This window comes from Prinia subflava, chromosome Z, assembly GCF_021018805.1.
Source record: "Prinia subflava isolate CZ2003 ecotype Zambia chromosome Z, Cam_Psub_1.2, whole genome shotgun sequence".
Classification (NCBI taxonomy): Eukaryota; Metazoa; Chordata; class Aves; order Passeriformes; family Cisticolidae; genus Prinia; species Prinia subflava.
In genome coordinates, this window is record NC_086283.1 from 82133271 (window position 1) to 82147725 (window position 14455).

Here is a 14455-nt window from a genome sequence, read left to right on the forward strand (position 1 = left end):
AGTGGGGACCTGGCCTTTCTCACTGTGTTGCTTTCATCATCTGTAAAAGAAGGAAAGAGCCAGAGGCTGTGGAACCTGCAGAGTGTTCATCCCTCTCCCCAAAAATGCTGCCGTGCCTTTCTTTTGCTCATTCTCTGCTTACACAAGCCACAGCTCTGCAGTGCATTTTGGCAGAGCACTCAGAGGGAATATTTGTCCCAGTCTGCCTGCAAATCACTGTGACAATAAGGGTGGTTTTGTCCCTGTGTGTGTCTGCTGGATGTTGTCTTGCCACAGGCCCTGGCTGAAGGACCCCCATTAAAGGGCTGTGGTGAGTGCTGACGCCAGGAATGAAAACCATCCTCTCCACTTCCTCTGCTCGCTGTTCCAGTGACCCCTCAGGCATCTGGCATAGACCCCCAGTGCCATGTCTGTGGCTCTACACATGTCAGTGCCCAGCAGCATTCCTGCCATGCCTGGCAGCTGCTCATGCTGGCTGGGTGGGAGCCTCAGCTGGAGCAAAGAGGAGTGGAGGAACGGAGATAGAAGGTCCCAAGAGGAGTTCTGCTCCTTCCTAGAACAGTGCATGCCAAGACAGTACTCACATTTTTGCAGGATTTCCTTGTGCTATTGCCTTTCCAGTTTTGATGTAGGTCAAGATTTCATTAAGGAAGAAAATGAGGATGAGTTTTCTACTGGATTTCCAGCTGGATGGGTTTGGGAAGCATCAAATATGTTTCCATGGGCTCCACATCTCAGGTGCTTTGTCCCGTCTTCCCTCCAACATCTCTGTGCTGGACTGCTGTCTGCTATCCTCTTGGTCCCTGTTGCAATTGCAGAACCTATAAAGCTGCCACTCATCATTGCTAGTGCAGCAAAGCAGCTCACAGCTCACAGCTCATTTCACCAAGCTGCTCCAGGTTCATTACTCTACACCCTGTATGTTTATCCCACAACTAGAAGCTCTGTGTGTTTATTTCCATCTTCCCTCCATGCAGTTTTGTAGAGATGTGGGTAAAGCTGTAATTTCTCCCATTATACATCACCATGGCTCCTTTCTAGATGTGTGACTTCATGTCACAAGCCATTCTGTGCCTGGCAGAGGATGTGACCCTTAGTGGGCTTGGATGCTGAGAGGCATGTTGCTGGTTGGGTGCCGCATCACAGCCCCTCTGTGATGACACCACAGCCATGTGATGTCACTTGACCCAAAAGGCAGCATGCTTTCGAGAAGCAGGGTGGTGTGGGGGCAGCGCAGGGCAGCATCTTGAAATATCAGTTCTAGCCAGTGATCACATCTGTGTTGCTGGGAGGGAATCTTTGGAAGTGTCTAGCCCAGTGTCCCACTTGGAAAAGATCTGTCATCAGCAGAAGACCAGATCAGCCATGGCTTTGTTAACAGAGCCTTGACAACCTTCATGGATGAGGATCCCCCTCTCTGTGGGTGCCTGTCCCAGTGCTGAGTTATCCTCCTGGAGAATAAATTATCCTCCATGTCCAGCTTGAATCTTCCACCAGGACACTCATGCCACCATTTGATATCCATCCAAAAGGGATGGCCCTGCAGGATAGGCACCATCATGGTCATTGATCCCATGGGTTGCCGGTGACATGGTGACCAGGAGTGTGGGCAAACCTCCCTTCCCTCTCTGTTCAAGGGAGCTGTGGAGCTCTGGGTGGGCTGGACGGGGCTCCTGCCCATTCCCAGCCTGCAGGAAGTGTAGGGTCCCAGTAGAGCTCTGGTCACCTCTGCTCATCCCCATCCTACAGCAGAGCTGTTCTCAGTGGAAGACAGGCTTCTCCAGCATTCCAGGGGAGTTGTCCCCATGGTGCCCTTTGCCACACATCTGCAGATCACTGTAGTTGGGTGGGACTCCCACACCTGGCATGAGACAAGGGAGGACATGAGGACTTGTCTCTGCTCCAGTAAGACCCTCAGCAAACCCTGCTGGGAGAAATGCCTCCTCTGAAGCTGTGCTTTGGGTTTCTCCTTCATCAGGAACCTTAAATCATTGCCTTGGAAAGGCACATTGCTTTCAAAGACCTGTCTTCCAGGAATAGCTCCCTCAGCCCTTCTGGATGAATGCCAGTGTGTTTGTACTGTGTTTAAGGAAATAACTCAAGGTGAGTTTTTTCCTTCCCAGCTTAGTCTTTCAGCCACTGGCTATGGACAAGCTCTCAGCCACCATTCTGAGGGGCAGATCTGAGCATCCCAGAGCTTCCTCCCATGTCAATCCTTGTCTGGAATAGCATCAGGCAATGGTGGCAGGTCTGTGGGTCCATCACTGCACTGAGTCTTTATCCGTGCAAGGCTTGTGGATGGTGCAATGGTGAGTGCAGAGTTTCAATGTCTCTGATAAGCAGAATTCCAAGTATAAGAACAGGATACTCAATGGTTGTGTGAGCCAACAGGAATCAGAAAGACGAAAACCTCTTTACCTTATGCAGCAGAAGAAATCAGAGAACTTGAGTAAGATGCTTGAATTCTTACTGGAACTCTGATATGTGCATTTGTCCATCCACACATGTGCCTAGTCATCTGTCTGTCCATATGTTCATCATCCAACCATCCATCCAAATTCCAGAGCCACTGAAATAGCCAACCATCCACCACCCAAAAACACTCACATTCATTGTCCTTCTATACTTCCTTTCCTCTATTCCATCTGTGCCCATCCAGCCTTCTGTCCACCTGCCTGTGGTTACACATATTTGTCCATCCATCCACTGTCTTCCTCCTCTTCTGCCTGTCTGTCTATCTGGCTTGTTCCAGATACTCCTCTTCACACAAATGCTTCATCTTAGATGTTCTTCCCGCTGTCTGCCTGTCAGTACATTCTCACAGCTTTTTTAAGACCTTTGAAGTACACTTTTCTGGTCAGCACAGTTTCCCAAAGATCTCCATCCTTGGCTAGTGTCAGAAATGGTCCTGAGGCATCCCACCAGCAAGATACTCTCTACAACCCAGTTTTTCATTGTTCTTAGCACCCTCTTTCCCAACAGGGATAATATCCCCAAAGTTTCTCTGTTCCTGTCAGAAGCAGGTGTCCTGACAGACCATCTGCAGGAGGGCTGAGACCTCCAGAGCCAGCTCTGCAGATGGGATCAGGATGTGGGCTTAGACACAAGGAATGGCTAGATCATGTCCATTGGTCCCACCTATCAATGGGACCCAGGAGCTGATGTGTGGAGAGGGAGGAAAGAGAGGAGAAGCCTTGGAGATGCTTCTCCCATCCTTGTCCTCCGTCAGCTGCTTGCAATCTCCCAAGGCCTACTGGGCAGCTCAGTGTTTTAGGTCATCTTCTGTTATGAATTCATTTACTCGCTGTTCCCCCTCCAGTGCTGACATCAACAGCATGTGATGGATATAGATTTCTGTAATTTAATCACAATTCATGCAAAACAAAGAGATCACTTTCTATTGCTTGTTTTGCTCCCCCTTATTTTATTAGGACAAGGAGCAAGTAGTCGCTCTCTATTTGTCCTCTTCATGTCACTTGTCATTGCTAAGGTGTCTGTCATGTCTTAGTTTGGTTGTCTCCTTCTATGGATGAAGGGTTTGTGTCTACTGAATCATCCTTATGTGGGATCTGTTTCCAGCCTTAGCTGTTCCTCTTCCCTTCCTCTGCCCTGCTTCCAGTGGTGCTGTGCTCATAATGGCATGGGGACTGGTTTGTTCATGGTTTTTGAGTTACAGTGCTTTCCATTTTGAGTTTGAGTTCTTGGTCACCACCAAGCTGATGTTTTCAGGGAAGGGAATGTGATGACTCCGAGGTGGGTTTTCATGGAGGCGGTGGCACATTTGAAACCATGAGTGTGTAGGGGAAGCAAGGCTGCATGCATCCCACTGTGCATTAATCAACACAGGGTTACTGCCTGGTGGTCTGTACCACGATGCCCTTCTGCAGCACTTTGGAACTCAGCTGTGCTTTGGCTGCCCTGGCAGCTAACAGCACTCTGTCTTCTCTCTGCCCTGACCTCTTTTACCTGTGAGTTACGAGGGTGTTGGGCAGATCTGATCCAGCTTGGATCTCCGTCAGACTTCAACAATGACATGTTCTACTGCTACACTTGACAACTTGTTTTCACCTTTGGTCTCATGACTTTAGCTGCTATAAATTCTTGCAAGGACTTTCCCCATGTGTCAGGGCTGCTTAGTTTCTTTGGAAGGCACCTTGTCAAATGTGGTTTTGAAGCCCAGGAGAATTTTGAGAACTGAACCACCCTTGTCTGTGCACAAAGGCTTGATGAAGCCTTGAAAGAACCTCATCCCCATTCATCCTCCCGTCCTGCATCACCCTGTGTCACGCACATGCACTCACATGGTTTTATCCTTGCCACATGCAGCTCAGCACAGCCAAGTGTAGCAACACGGGAAATATTCAGTTGCTAAGGATCATTAATGAATGTCAGCTCCAGCTCCTGTCCAGAAACCTGAGAAAATTCAATTAGGCAGCTGGTGTCCAATGAGCTGTGTTGCCCCACACGTGAGCTGCTACATCAAACAGCTCAGCAAGGCATCATGTTATTGCGGAAAGAAAAGAAAACCCAGACAGGGAGACAAACAGCACTGCATGCACCAAGCAGCTGTGCCTTTCCACAGCACGGCACGGTTAGGTTGCAATCCTCCTGCCTGGTTTCCTGGGTAGGGAATTACAAGAAGAATTACCTGCTTCCCATCTGTGATAGTAAATATGTGGATTTTGCTGGTGACAAGTCCTGGGGCTATGTCATCTCTCTGCTGGGAGTTCTGATAGATGCTTTTCGTTTGTGTCCTGCAACGAGTCCCCTAGACATACGACTGGCAATGTCTTGTGTGTCTGCCCGTGCTCTGGGGTGTTCAGCTGATGAGTCGTATGTGCAGCCCTGACATGTGTTCACCATAGCAAAGGTGAGAGGAAACCATCCTGTGGGTGGAGGTGGTGCATGTTTCTCTGGTATTTGTCAGCTGGTCCACTCCAGTCTAAAATAAATCATGGTTGGGGACAGGAGCAGAATTTGGGCTTCCCTGGCCACCAATACAGTGTCAGTCCACACCCCAGTCCTTCTCTTCCCAGATGGGAAGGTAAGATCTTATTTCCAAAGCAACTGTGCCGAGGGGCTCTGAGCTCACCTGCTTTTCTCCTATTCCATCCCACAGACAGCCACATCCAGTACGAGCGGGTAGGCGCAGACGTGACCATGAAGTGTGGCTCCATGGACTGGGACGCAGCCGTGACCTGGACAGCCAACGGCACCGACATCGACGAGTCCCACCTGAACGGGTCCTACCTGATCCTGAAGAACGTTGACCTGTCGCAGAGCGGACAGTACTCCTGCTACGAGGGCTCCTCCTGGCACCTCAAGTACCAGACCTACCTGAGGGTGGGAAGTGAGTACCCCAGCATGTCACGCTGAGGGGGACAGTCTCTGCTCCCACGCTGACTCCCCACAGCCCTCCCTCCTGCCGTGCCAACCCCTCCACTCTCTGTACATAGGGTTGTCTGCTGCACAGTGCCATATGAGGTCCTCATGGCATACTAACACCAGCTGGAGTCATCTACTCTGCCCCAAGCTTTGGATCAAAGCCAATAGATTAAATGATGCCTCGGGAATAATTTGAGAAGGGATGTAGCTTCTCCCTCTAGCCCTGTGCCACAACAACCATCTCTGTAGGTGGAAAGGGGCTGTCAGCGAGGATTGCAGTCAGCAAGGAAAAGCACTGGTTGGGATTACTGCAGTGTGGTTGTTTCAGAGGAGCAGCCAAAAGGTGCTGGTGATCCCTGGGTTTGCAGGATCCTGGGTGCACAGGCACGCTGGAGGACAGCTGCTCATTCCCCAGCGTTTTGTGTATCTTCGGCATGGGATGCACTGATTCCCGAGCCTCAGCAGGGGAGATAAGAGTTATGCCGTATTTCACATGATGCTGAGAGCTGATAGCAGCTGTGTGTTTTGAGGGCTGCTGTGTTTGTACAGCTGATAGCAACTGTGTGTTTTGCAGCACGGCATATGCAACTGGCAGCCGTGGGTGTCTGGCAGCACCAGCCGGCATAGCCGGCTGTGGGTTAGTAACTGTGATGCACCAGCTGGGAACCCTGCCATCCAGGAGTTCCTAGTTTGGAAGACACAGCAGAGCCTTCATCTGCTCCTTATCTCACCTTCTGCACCTGGCATCAGAGCTAGGATGTGTTTCCATCCTAGGCCATGCTCCAGGGACAGAGGGTCACAGGAGAGTCCACGTAAGCCCTGAAGATAAGGCATGAGGAGTTCACTGCACCTAGAGATTTGAATTTTAGAGATGCTCTACAGTGTCCAACTCATTTAAGGTCATGTGGGATGGATTGTGGTGTCTGAGCCAAGGAGAAGGGGTGCTGGAAGGAGCTGGAAGGCAATGTGAGAAGCAGATAAGGGGAAGCAGCCAGCACAGAGCAGCGTTTACACCAGCGAGCAGGTGTGGGAGTTGGGAGCATGGCAGACAAAAAGGCCACTGGCACTGCCTAACAAATGAGTCAGGGGTTTTTTAGCTGCATTATGGTCAGGAGGTGTTCACAGAGCCAGAAAAGGCAGTAGCTGAGTGTAGTACAGGCAGCAGCACAAGGAGATTGTGCAGCTCCTCTGCTTGGGCATGTGCTCACCAGATCCCATCTAGGGAGAGGTCCCAGGCTGTGCTAGTGCACAGAGTGCAGCAGATCTGCAGAAAACAAGGGGAGTGGGGAGAGGTCCACAGCCTCCAACCCCTCCCCTGCAGCTGTGGCATCGCTGTGATTTTGCAATGGCTCTTCCATCTGCTAAGCACCTCCCTAATAGTAATCCTTGTCAATCCGCTTACCGACCCGTGGGAATAGCTCGGCGTTAGAGCCCAAATCCTGTTGTTCCCTATTACTGTGTGTTCCCATTTGCTGGAGACTCACAGCCCCCCAAGCATTAGGCAGCTGAGAAGCCCAGTTGGACACCGATGGGGCCATCAGCCCCCGGAGAGAGGGTGACAAATAAATAAACAAGTGTCTGGCATTGTTAGCACAATTAACGGTGCAAGGAACTAATCAGGTGAGATGCTTTTTGTGGTAATTAATTTAACTGGCTGGATTTTAATTTAATGTTCTCTGTGAGGTTTCTTTTCCCAGTGCTGCACACCCAGTCCCTGCCTCCCCCACCCCACCCTAAGTGTCCTGGCTCTGCTGGAAATGATTGATTCCCTGGAGGTGTGAGGACTCATGGAAAGGAGTGGATTTGGGAGTATCCCAGCAAAAAATGGAGATGGGCTTGGGCATAGAGATGGAGATGGGTGACTTGTGGGAGGTTTGCAGCTTGGCCCTGTAGTAGCACTGCTGCTGCAACTGAGTGCATTGGGATCCCAAACCTGACATTTCAGGGATCTTGGACTCATTTCGTTTCAATTGCATGGGAAATTAAATGAAAACAGGCCTGTGCCTGCATTTTTCTCTTTTACTGGGGCAACAAGAAAGATGACTGCAGCGAGAGTGAGGGGCTGGGGCTGCATGTGGAGGAATGCTGGGGATCTCATTAAATAAATGGTGGTACCTGGAATGTGCTCCCCAGGCAAGGCAGGGGTGCTTCTGAGCATACAACACCACAGGAAGGATGTGTAGAGGGAGCAGAGCAGGGTCGAGGACCAGGAAAGGGTGTCAATTAGTAAAGCAAGCTCTGTCATGGAGGTCAGCGAGCACAGGGATAAAGGGAGACCTGCCAGGAGTCAAGCTGAGTGAGACCTTGCAGAGGAAATGAAAAGGGGGGTTAGCCATATAAACACAGAGCAAACGAGGAGAGAAGAGCAGAGTTGGTTCTGCAGACAGGTTTCAGGGGAGATTAAAAGTAAGCTCGGCAGAGCCCGATACCAAATGAACCCCACCGGCTCTGAGCAGTGACACTGAGAGCAAGGGCAGCATAGGCTAAGGGAGAGGAGGGAGCATAAAACCTGGAGGTGATTTTGTGTTGCGGAGGCACCTTCAAAGACGACAACGCAGTGAAGGCTTGGGAAGCACCTCATCCCCGTGTGACGACATCTGTTCATTAGCAAGGCTCATTAGCAGCTGAGAGGTCAGTGGTGGTACCCAGTGCAATGTGTCTCCTGTGCCTGGGCAAAGGAAAAGTCCAGACAGCCTGACCCCACAGCACAGTGGGGCCGCATGGTGCACTTGGAAGAGGGAGCAGTTAAAGACGTGGAAACAAATGGAAAATGGGAAAGAAGTACAGGGGGGGGCTTGCCAGGGATATATCACAGCAGATTAACCTGATAGCTCTCTTTGATAAGGGAACCGGTTTTCTAAGCCCAGAAATGTGGTCACTGTAATCTGTCTTGACTTCAGTGAAGTCATATTTGCTATGATGCCACATGGGAAATTATGAGTTAAACCAGAGAAAATGTGGATTAGTACGAGAATTGGAACACAGCTTAGGAAATAGCTACAGGGGATCAGATTGTGCTGAAAGGGGGAGCTCCTGGAAGGGATGGGGAAGCTTTGGCACCATGTTTGGACTGCATTTGGGCCACTCTCTGTGGTGGGATCTGTGTTTGCTTGGGCTCACAGGGATGAGGGGGCTTTGGCCAGATATACCAGTAGCTGAGAAGGAGCAAGAAGATATCTGGAGTGGGGATTTTGTGCTGAAGGGACCAGCATGCTACATAATGCTGCAGGCACAAGTGTGTGAAGTCTCAAAAATGTGCTTCAGCAGGTGGGAGGGAAGGCCCAGGTAGCTCATCTGGTCCTGGGATGGGTTTTACACACAAGTCCACATCATGGGGGATGTGGCTGGGAATCCAGCAGCACCCTGCAGAAGCTGGGGACAGCTGGGCTGTCTCAGTCACTGCAGAAATGGGGACACTGGTGCACATGTAGTGGGGCAGTGTGCATTTAGGCGTGGTGAGAAGGAGGGACCCCCAGGCTTGTCTGTTGCTAGAGGTCCCAGATCAGCCACCTACAAGGTGTGAATCTTCCTCAGCACAAACTGGGGTGGAGGAAGCTGGCACTTCTCCAGGGGAAACCTCTCCCAGGGCACTTTGAGCAGTGACTTTTTGGTCTGCCCCTTTCTTCAGGCTGCTGAGCATGAGGTGAAGCAAAGGAGAGCAACCAGGTGTTTTGTCTTCAGTGATCACCTGCCCTGCAGCCTGACAGCAGCAGATGCCCATGCCCATTCTGCGGCCAGGAGCAGGAGACGGGTCCAGGTCTTTTTACACCCCAGGCATCCCTGACCTGAGCCCAGGGCTGAGCATCAGGGACAGGGCAGGAGGGAGCGCAGGGCTCTGGGTCACAGGAGCATGGTGCCGGGATCCTGGCTGCCCCCACAGGCCACAGCTCTGCATTTGGAAGCGCGCAGCCGGAGGGCCCGGGGGTGGATATAACAAAGACATTGGGAAATAATGCACTCTTGAGGTTTGGCACACGGCTCTGAGCGTTACAGAATGTTATAAAAATACTGCTAATGGGCCAGAGAGGAGTGGAAACGCGCGTCGGAGAGGCTGCCAGAAGCCAAAGAGTGCATATGAGAGTGGGGAGGCCTTGTGTGCAAAGAAGGGAGGGCGGGAGGGAGGCAGCCAGGACAGGCACCCTCCTTCTGCTCCCACCCCTCTGTCCCTTTCTAACCTGCTTATCTCCATCCCGACCCAGCACCTCTTCCCCTTTGCCCTTCTGTCCTGCTTTGGGGATGCCCAAGCCCTGGTGGACACGCATCTGACCCTCATCATTCAGCCTGCTGCCCAAAAGGCTGCTGCCTGATGGGATGGAGTGCAAGCAGAGATGAGGTCTGCATAGGAGAGAAAATACAGCAGAATCCCCTCCAGCAGCAGGGGCACAGATCAGGATGCAGGCAGTAGAATTGTCTTCTCTGTTGCAGTGGTGTTGTAGCCTGGTGCCAACCCCAGCGCTGCCCCATGGGCATTGCTGCCTCCCAGGCCATGGATATGGGAAAGGGACTGGCAGAGTACAAGCAGTCCCAGGCTGGCCTACTTCCTCCATGTCTGTCACTGCAGTGTCTGGCGAGAGAAAGAGGAAAAAACATGCGGTTTGACGGAAAATGACATGGAAAAAACAACCAAATTAACAGAAAAACAAACAAAGCAAAACCAGAGAGAGGGAGGGGGAAAGGGACAAAGCAACAGGAACCACATGTGAGCAGGGAGGCCAGAAGAGCCTGAGTGTTCTCTGGACTGATTAGCAAGCAATCAAACATCGGCCACTAATAAATAATCAGAGCCTCCCTTTTCTCTGTCTTAGAAGTCTTTTTCCTCCCAGCTGGGCTCCAGCTGCAACCAGAGGGTTGTACTGCAAGTTTGCATCTATTTTTTGTTGTTATTTTTAAAACATTTTTTCCATTTCACCTATCCAAAATAAAGAAGCAAAACAAGAAGGTAGTGATCTCTCCACGTAAGACATGCACCTCTGGCTCCACCAGGGCAGGTGTGAGTATCCAATGATGGGCACTGGGTAAGCAGTGGAGGCAGGCAGTGCCAGGGATTGGTGTGTTCCCACCAGTTTCCTTGACCTGGCTGGGTGCAAAAAACTGCAGAAGGGCACTGATGACTTGTCGGCTTGGGAGAACAGAAGTTTGGCTGGCTCTGGCAGCCAGTGGTGAGGACATGGCACTCAGATCAGGGAGCCTCTGGTCAGACTGGTGCTCGTGCCTGGATGCTGATGGAGAAGCACAGACTTGGGGTCAGCGTGTGCAGATAGTTCATTGCTCATGTCCAGCGATCTGTGATGCAGAGCTTTTTTTATTATTATTTAAAAAAAAAACCCTTTTGATGGATTTTTCCCCTCTGAACTCTTCCAATCCCTTCCCATGGTGATATAAATTTAGACTATTTCAGGAGCAACAAGTTAAACATGACTGCAGCCATTCCCTGGCACCAGGCAGGGAACAGCACCCACCCCTTTGATTCATCCATCTCTCCCTCCCAGTGTGCTCTTGCCCCTTAAGGGTAGTCCTGCACAAGTGCAACCCCAAGGCTGTGCCCAAGCAGTGCTTGAGGGCAGGACTACATTAACATGGACCAAATCTACAGGAAGGGTGGACCTAATTAATTTAAATGACTGTTGGTGTTCCAAAACCAGGAGATGCACCACCAGAGCTGTTTGGGTCATTACTGTGGAGGGTTTTTTTCCCCCCCATGTGCCTGCAGCACTGGTGGCTGGGTAGGTGCAGTGGTACTGGGGTGATTCACAGCCAGGCATCACCCCCTGATTCCTGAGAACCACAGAAGGGGAGTGTCAACAAGCTTGCAGGTATGCTTCGTTCATTGAAATTCAGCTTTATTTCACTGCCTTTATTTGGAGGCATGCAGGCTCTCCAGTCGCTGCCTTCCCACGTTGTGCTGTTCATGCATGGCTGGGAAAATTCAGTGGATGAACTGTGCTGCCTGCAACCAGATTTGGGGTCTTGGCCCAGCGGAGAGCTGGAAAGGCGTACTGGGTAACAGTATGCAAATTACTATCCCGGCTCTTTAAGGAGAAAGCCAAAAAAAACCCACCCAAAAACCCCACGCTCCCAGATGCAATTAGCCCTAATCGAATTAGGAGCCGGACTAGAAAAACAAACACGTTTGCAGGCAGCAGGCGCCCTTCCCGCCCCGCTCAGTGGGCTGCAGGCTGCGTGCCACAGCGGGAAGGGCTGAATGAAGCCGTGCCCGTGGCCCACGTGTGCACACACTCGTACTCTCGCACCCGTGCCCCGCTGCTCCTCTCCTCCTTCCCCTCCTTGGGCTGGGCAGCCAGCCCAGCTGCAGCATAGCAGAGTGATGCTTCTTTGGCTCGCTATGTAAAACATGATAATCTGGGGCAGCTGGTGTCAGAAACAATAAAAATATCCCCTCTGCCATCCCTACGGCTCCCCTCTCCCCGCGGGGGAGCTGGGGACAGCCAGGAGCACGCGGTGGTGGGGCCAGCGGAGCGTCATGGGGCATGTATGAGTAGCCACAGCTCAGGACAACAGCACCAGCAGCTCTGCCCTGGCCTTGCCACGGCTTTCTGAGGGAAGAGCACGCCCAGGAGGAGGCCAATGCATGCAGTATCCCATTCCCATGTCCCATCCCCACTGGTACATGAAGGGATGTGGCCCCACATTTGACCCTAGTGACTGATGAATCCGTGCTGTGTTGAGCTATGGAGAGCTCATTGCTCCACCAGAGTCATGGCAGGACAATCATATAGCATGAGGGCACTGAGAAGGGGACAAGGTGGTCACTTGCTTGCCATCTTCCTTCAGTGGCAGAGTTCTAGGGTTGCCAGTGACAAGCCAGAGCTAGGGATGGAGTGTCTATCAGAGAGAGGCTGCTTAAGATGTAAGAACCCTCTCAGTGAATGTGGGATCCTGAGCTTTGGACCTCCATATGAAATGAGCCCAGAGGCTCCCTGTGCATCCTCTCCTGCAGCTGGGCTGGGAATAAGATCATGGGATAGGACTGAGAGGGAGCCTGGCTCCAGCTGCTGGGCTGGAGGAGAAAAGGAAGAAGGACTCTGGGGCTTGGCAGCTTCTTGGAAAACTCTCCCCGTACCTGCCTAGCACAAATACCAAACTCTGCATGCAGAACTGCCATCCCATGTCCTGGGTGGATGGCAGCACAGCCTCCTTCTGCTCTCCTGAGATTTTGTTTATCCTGCCTAACATGAGAAAAACAGCTCTGTAATTAAAGAATCCCAAGTCCAGTCTAAACGGCTTCCCACAATCCTTGTTCTGGAGTGCCAGGAATTAGAGACCCTAGGGCTAAGAAGACAAACCCTCCTCCTTGGCTGGGGGATGTTGATCATGGGTGGGGACCGTGACTGCTGTGGGGACTTAAGGGGACACACACTGGTTCTGTTTGCATTGGCCTCTGCTCCAGAAAGGATTTTATCTGAGCTCCTCCTAAGTGCCCCTTGTCAAAATATTTGGTGCAAGCTTCCTGCCGCCCACCAGCAATGTGTCCCCAGCTTCCAGGGTCCTGGGATGGGAGGAGCAGGCCAGGGTACAACCACCTCCTATCACTGCAGCTGTGGGGCAAGGAGCAAAGGAGTTGATGCTCCACGTGTGAATGCTGCTTTTCTTTCTCCATCACAGCTGCAAAAGGCTGTGGTACTTAAGTACCATCACTGTTTGCTTCCCAGAGGGTGCTGAAAGAAGAAACCCCACCGATGTCACCAGCACAGGGTATAACTTGTCTGTCACTGCCCACATGTGCCCGTGTTTGCAGGTACCCTGGCCGGGTAGTGTCACCAGGAATGGAAAGACCCCACAGTGGAGATCCTCTGTGTCCACATGCCTCCTGTCTGAAGGAGAGAAGATGGCAGGCAGCAGCTAATTCTCATTTTTTCCTAGTATCTAAAGCTCTTCCATCTCTCTCTGAAACTTCTGGTAGTGGCTGGGAACAACAGTGGGGCCCAGGCACGCAGTGAGGTGCCAGCCAAGGGCTCAGCAGGGTCAGGACAAGGTCCAGGGTACTTCAGCGTGAAAGATATTGTGGTTAGCTGTGGTTTCCCAAGCCACTGTGTCTGCTGTGAATAATTTAGCAGACTAAATGTGTGCTAACAGCAGGTCAGGACAGGGAGCAGAGGAGAATGAGCAGAGCTTTGGGCCTGGAAAGCAGGGAAGGGCACCAGGATAAAGTGAGATTATTTTCCTCCTGTTAGCAGGACAGGGTGGTGTCTCCCTCCCGGAAAAGGAGTCAGAGGGTTCCCATGCCCGATGGATCCCTTTCCTCCCCAGTCCCTTCCTGAGCTGTCAGCATCAGTACCAGAGGCAACTGCAGGACAATTTCCAGTTGCTCTTGCTCCAAGCACTTTAATGCTGTTTAAACAATTACGCAGTTGATAAATTTTGACAAGAAGAGATAGAAATAGCCTGGGAGAGCCATACAGTAGAAATGCTCTAAACAGATGTCCCTTTTCTCCCCCTCCTGTGCTCCCTGGGGGTCTTTATCATTTGCTGCCAACTGAACAAGGCAGTGTTCGCATGAGTTAGGATGGTGGAGAGGGGGAGCAAAATGCCTGATTAAAATGGTTTATGATGCCATCCCTTGGGTGATGGCTGCTTGTTTTCTCTTCAGGATGGTCTTCTCTGTGCTGACGGGAGCCATACAGAGCCTGCTGAGCATGGCCAACTCCAGGCTGTGTGCCCCTCTCTCCGCCAGCTCACAGGGTACCAGCCTGGGCGGCCTGGCTGCTGGTGATGCTGGGGAGGGAGAGGGGTGTTTGACAAAAGCAAGTGAGCAGTGACTAGCTGATGTGCCAAGCAGTGTGGGGAAGCCTGGTCTCGCCCTGGGGACATGAAGAGCAGAGCCCAGCAGTGTTTGTACAGAACCTGGTGTCAGCAGAGACCAGCAGTGGCTCTCCAGCACTGCAGTTTGCCCCAAGTACTGGATGTGGAGGACAGAGGGATTACAAAACCATGACTGGACTAGAGTCAAGTTCATAGGGAAACTCAGTGTCCTGTGTGGCTGAGTTTGAATGTAGGATGTAGGATGAGGAGGTGGATCCCTCCCACCTCTGGAGGGCAGGAGATCACTCAA

General features: G+C 51.6%; 1 protein-coding gene across 9 annotated transcripts in view; it reads left to right on the forward strand.

The window, feature by feature from the left end:
* Window positions 1-14455, forward strand: part of CNTFR (ciliary neurotrophic factor receptor) — a 204346-nt gene that overhangs the window by 140813 nt on the left and 49078 nt on the right. For all 9 annotated transcript variants that reach the window (XM_063423256.1, XM_063423258.1, XM_063423260.1 and 6 more), the window contains one exon: window positions 5120-5350. In XM_063423256.1, the coding sequence (XP_063279326.1) occupies window positions 5120-5350 (231 nt within the window). The remainder of the gene's footprint in view (window positions 1-5119; window positions 5351-14455) is intronic.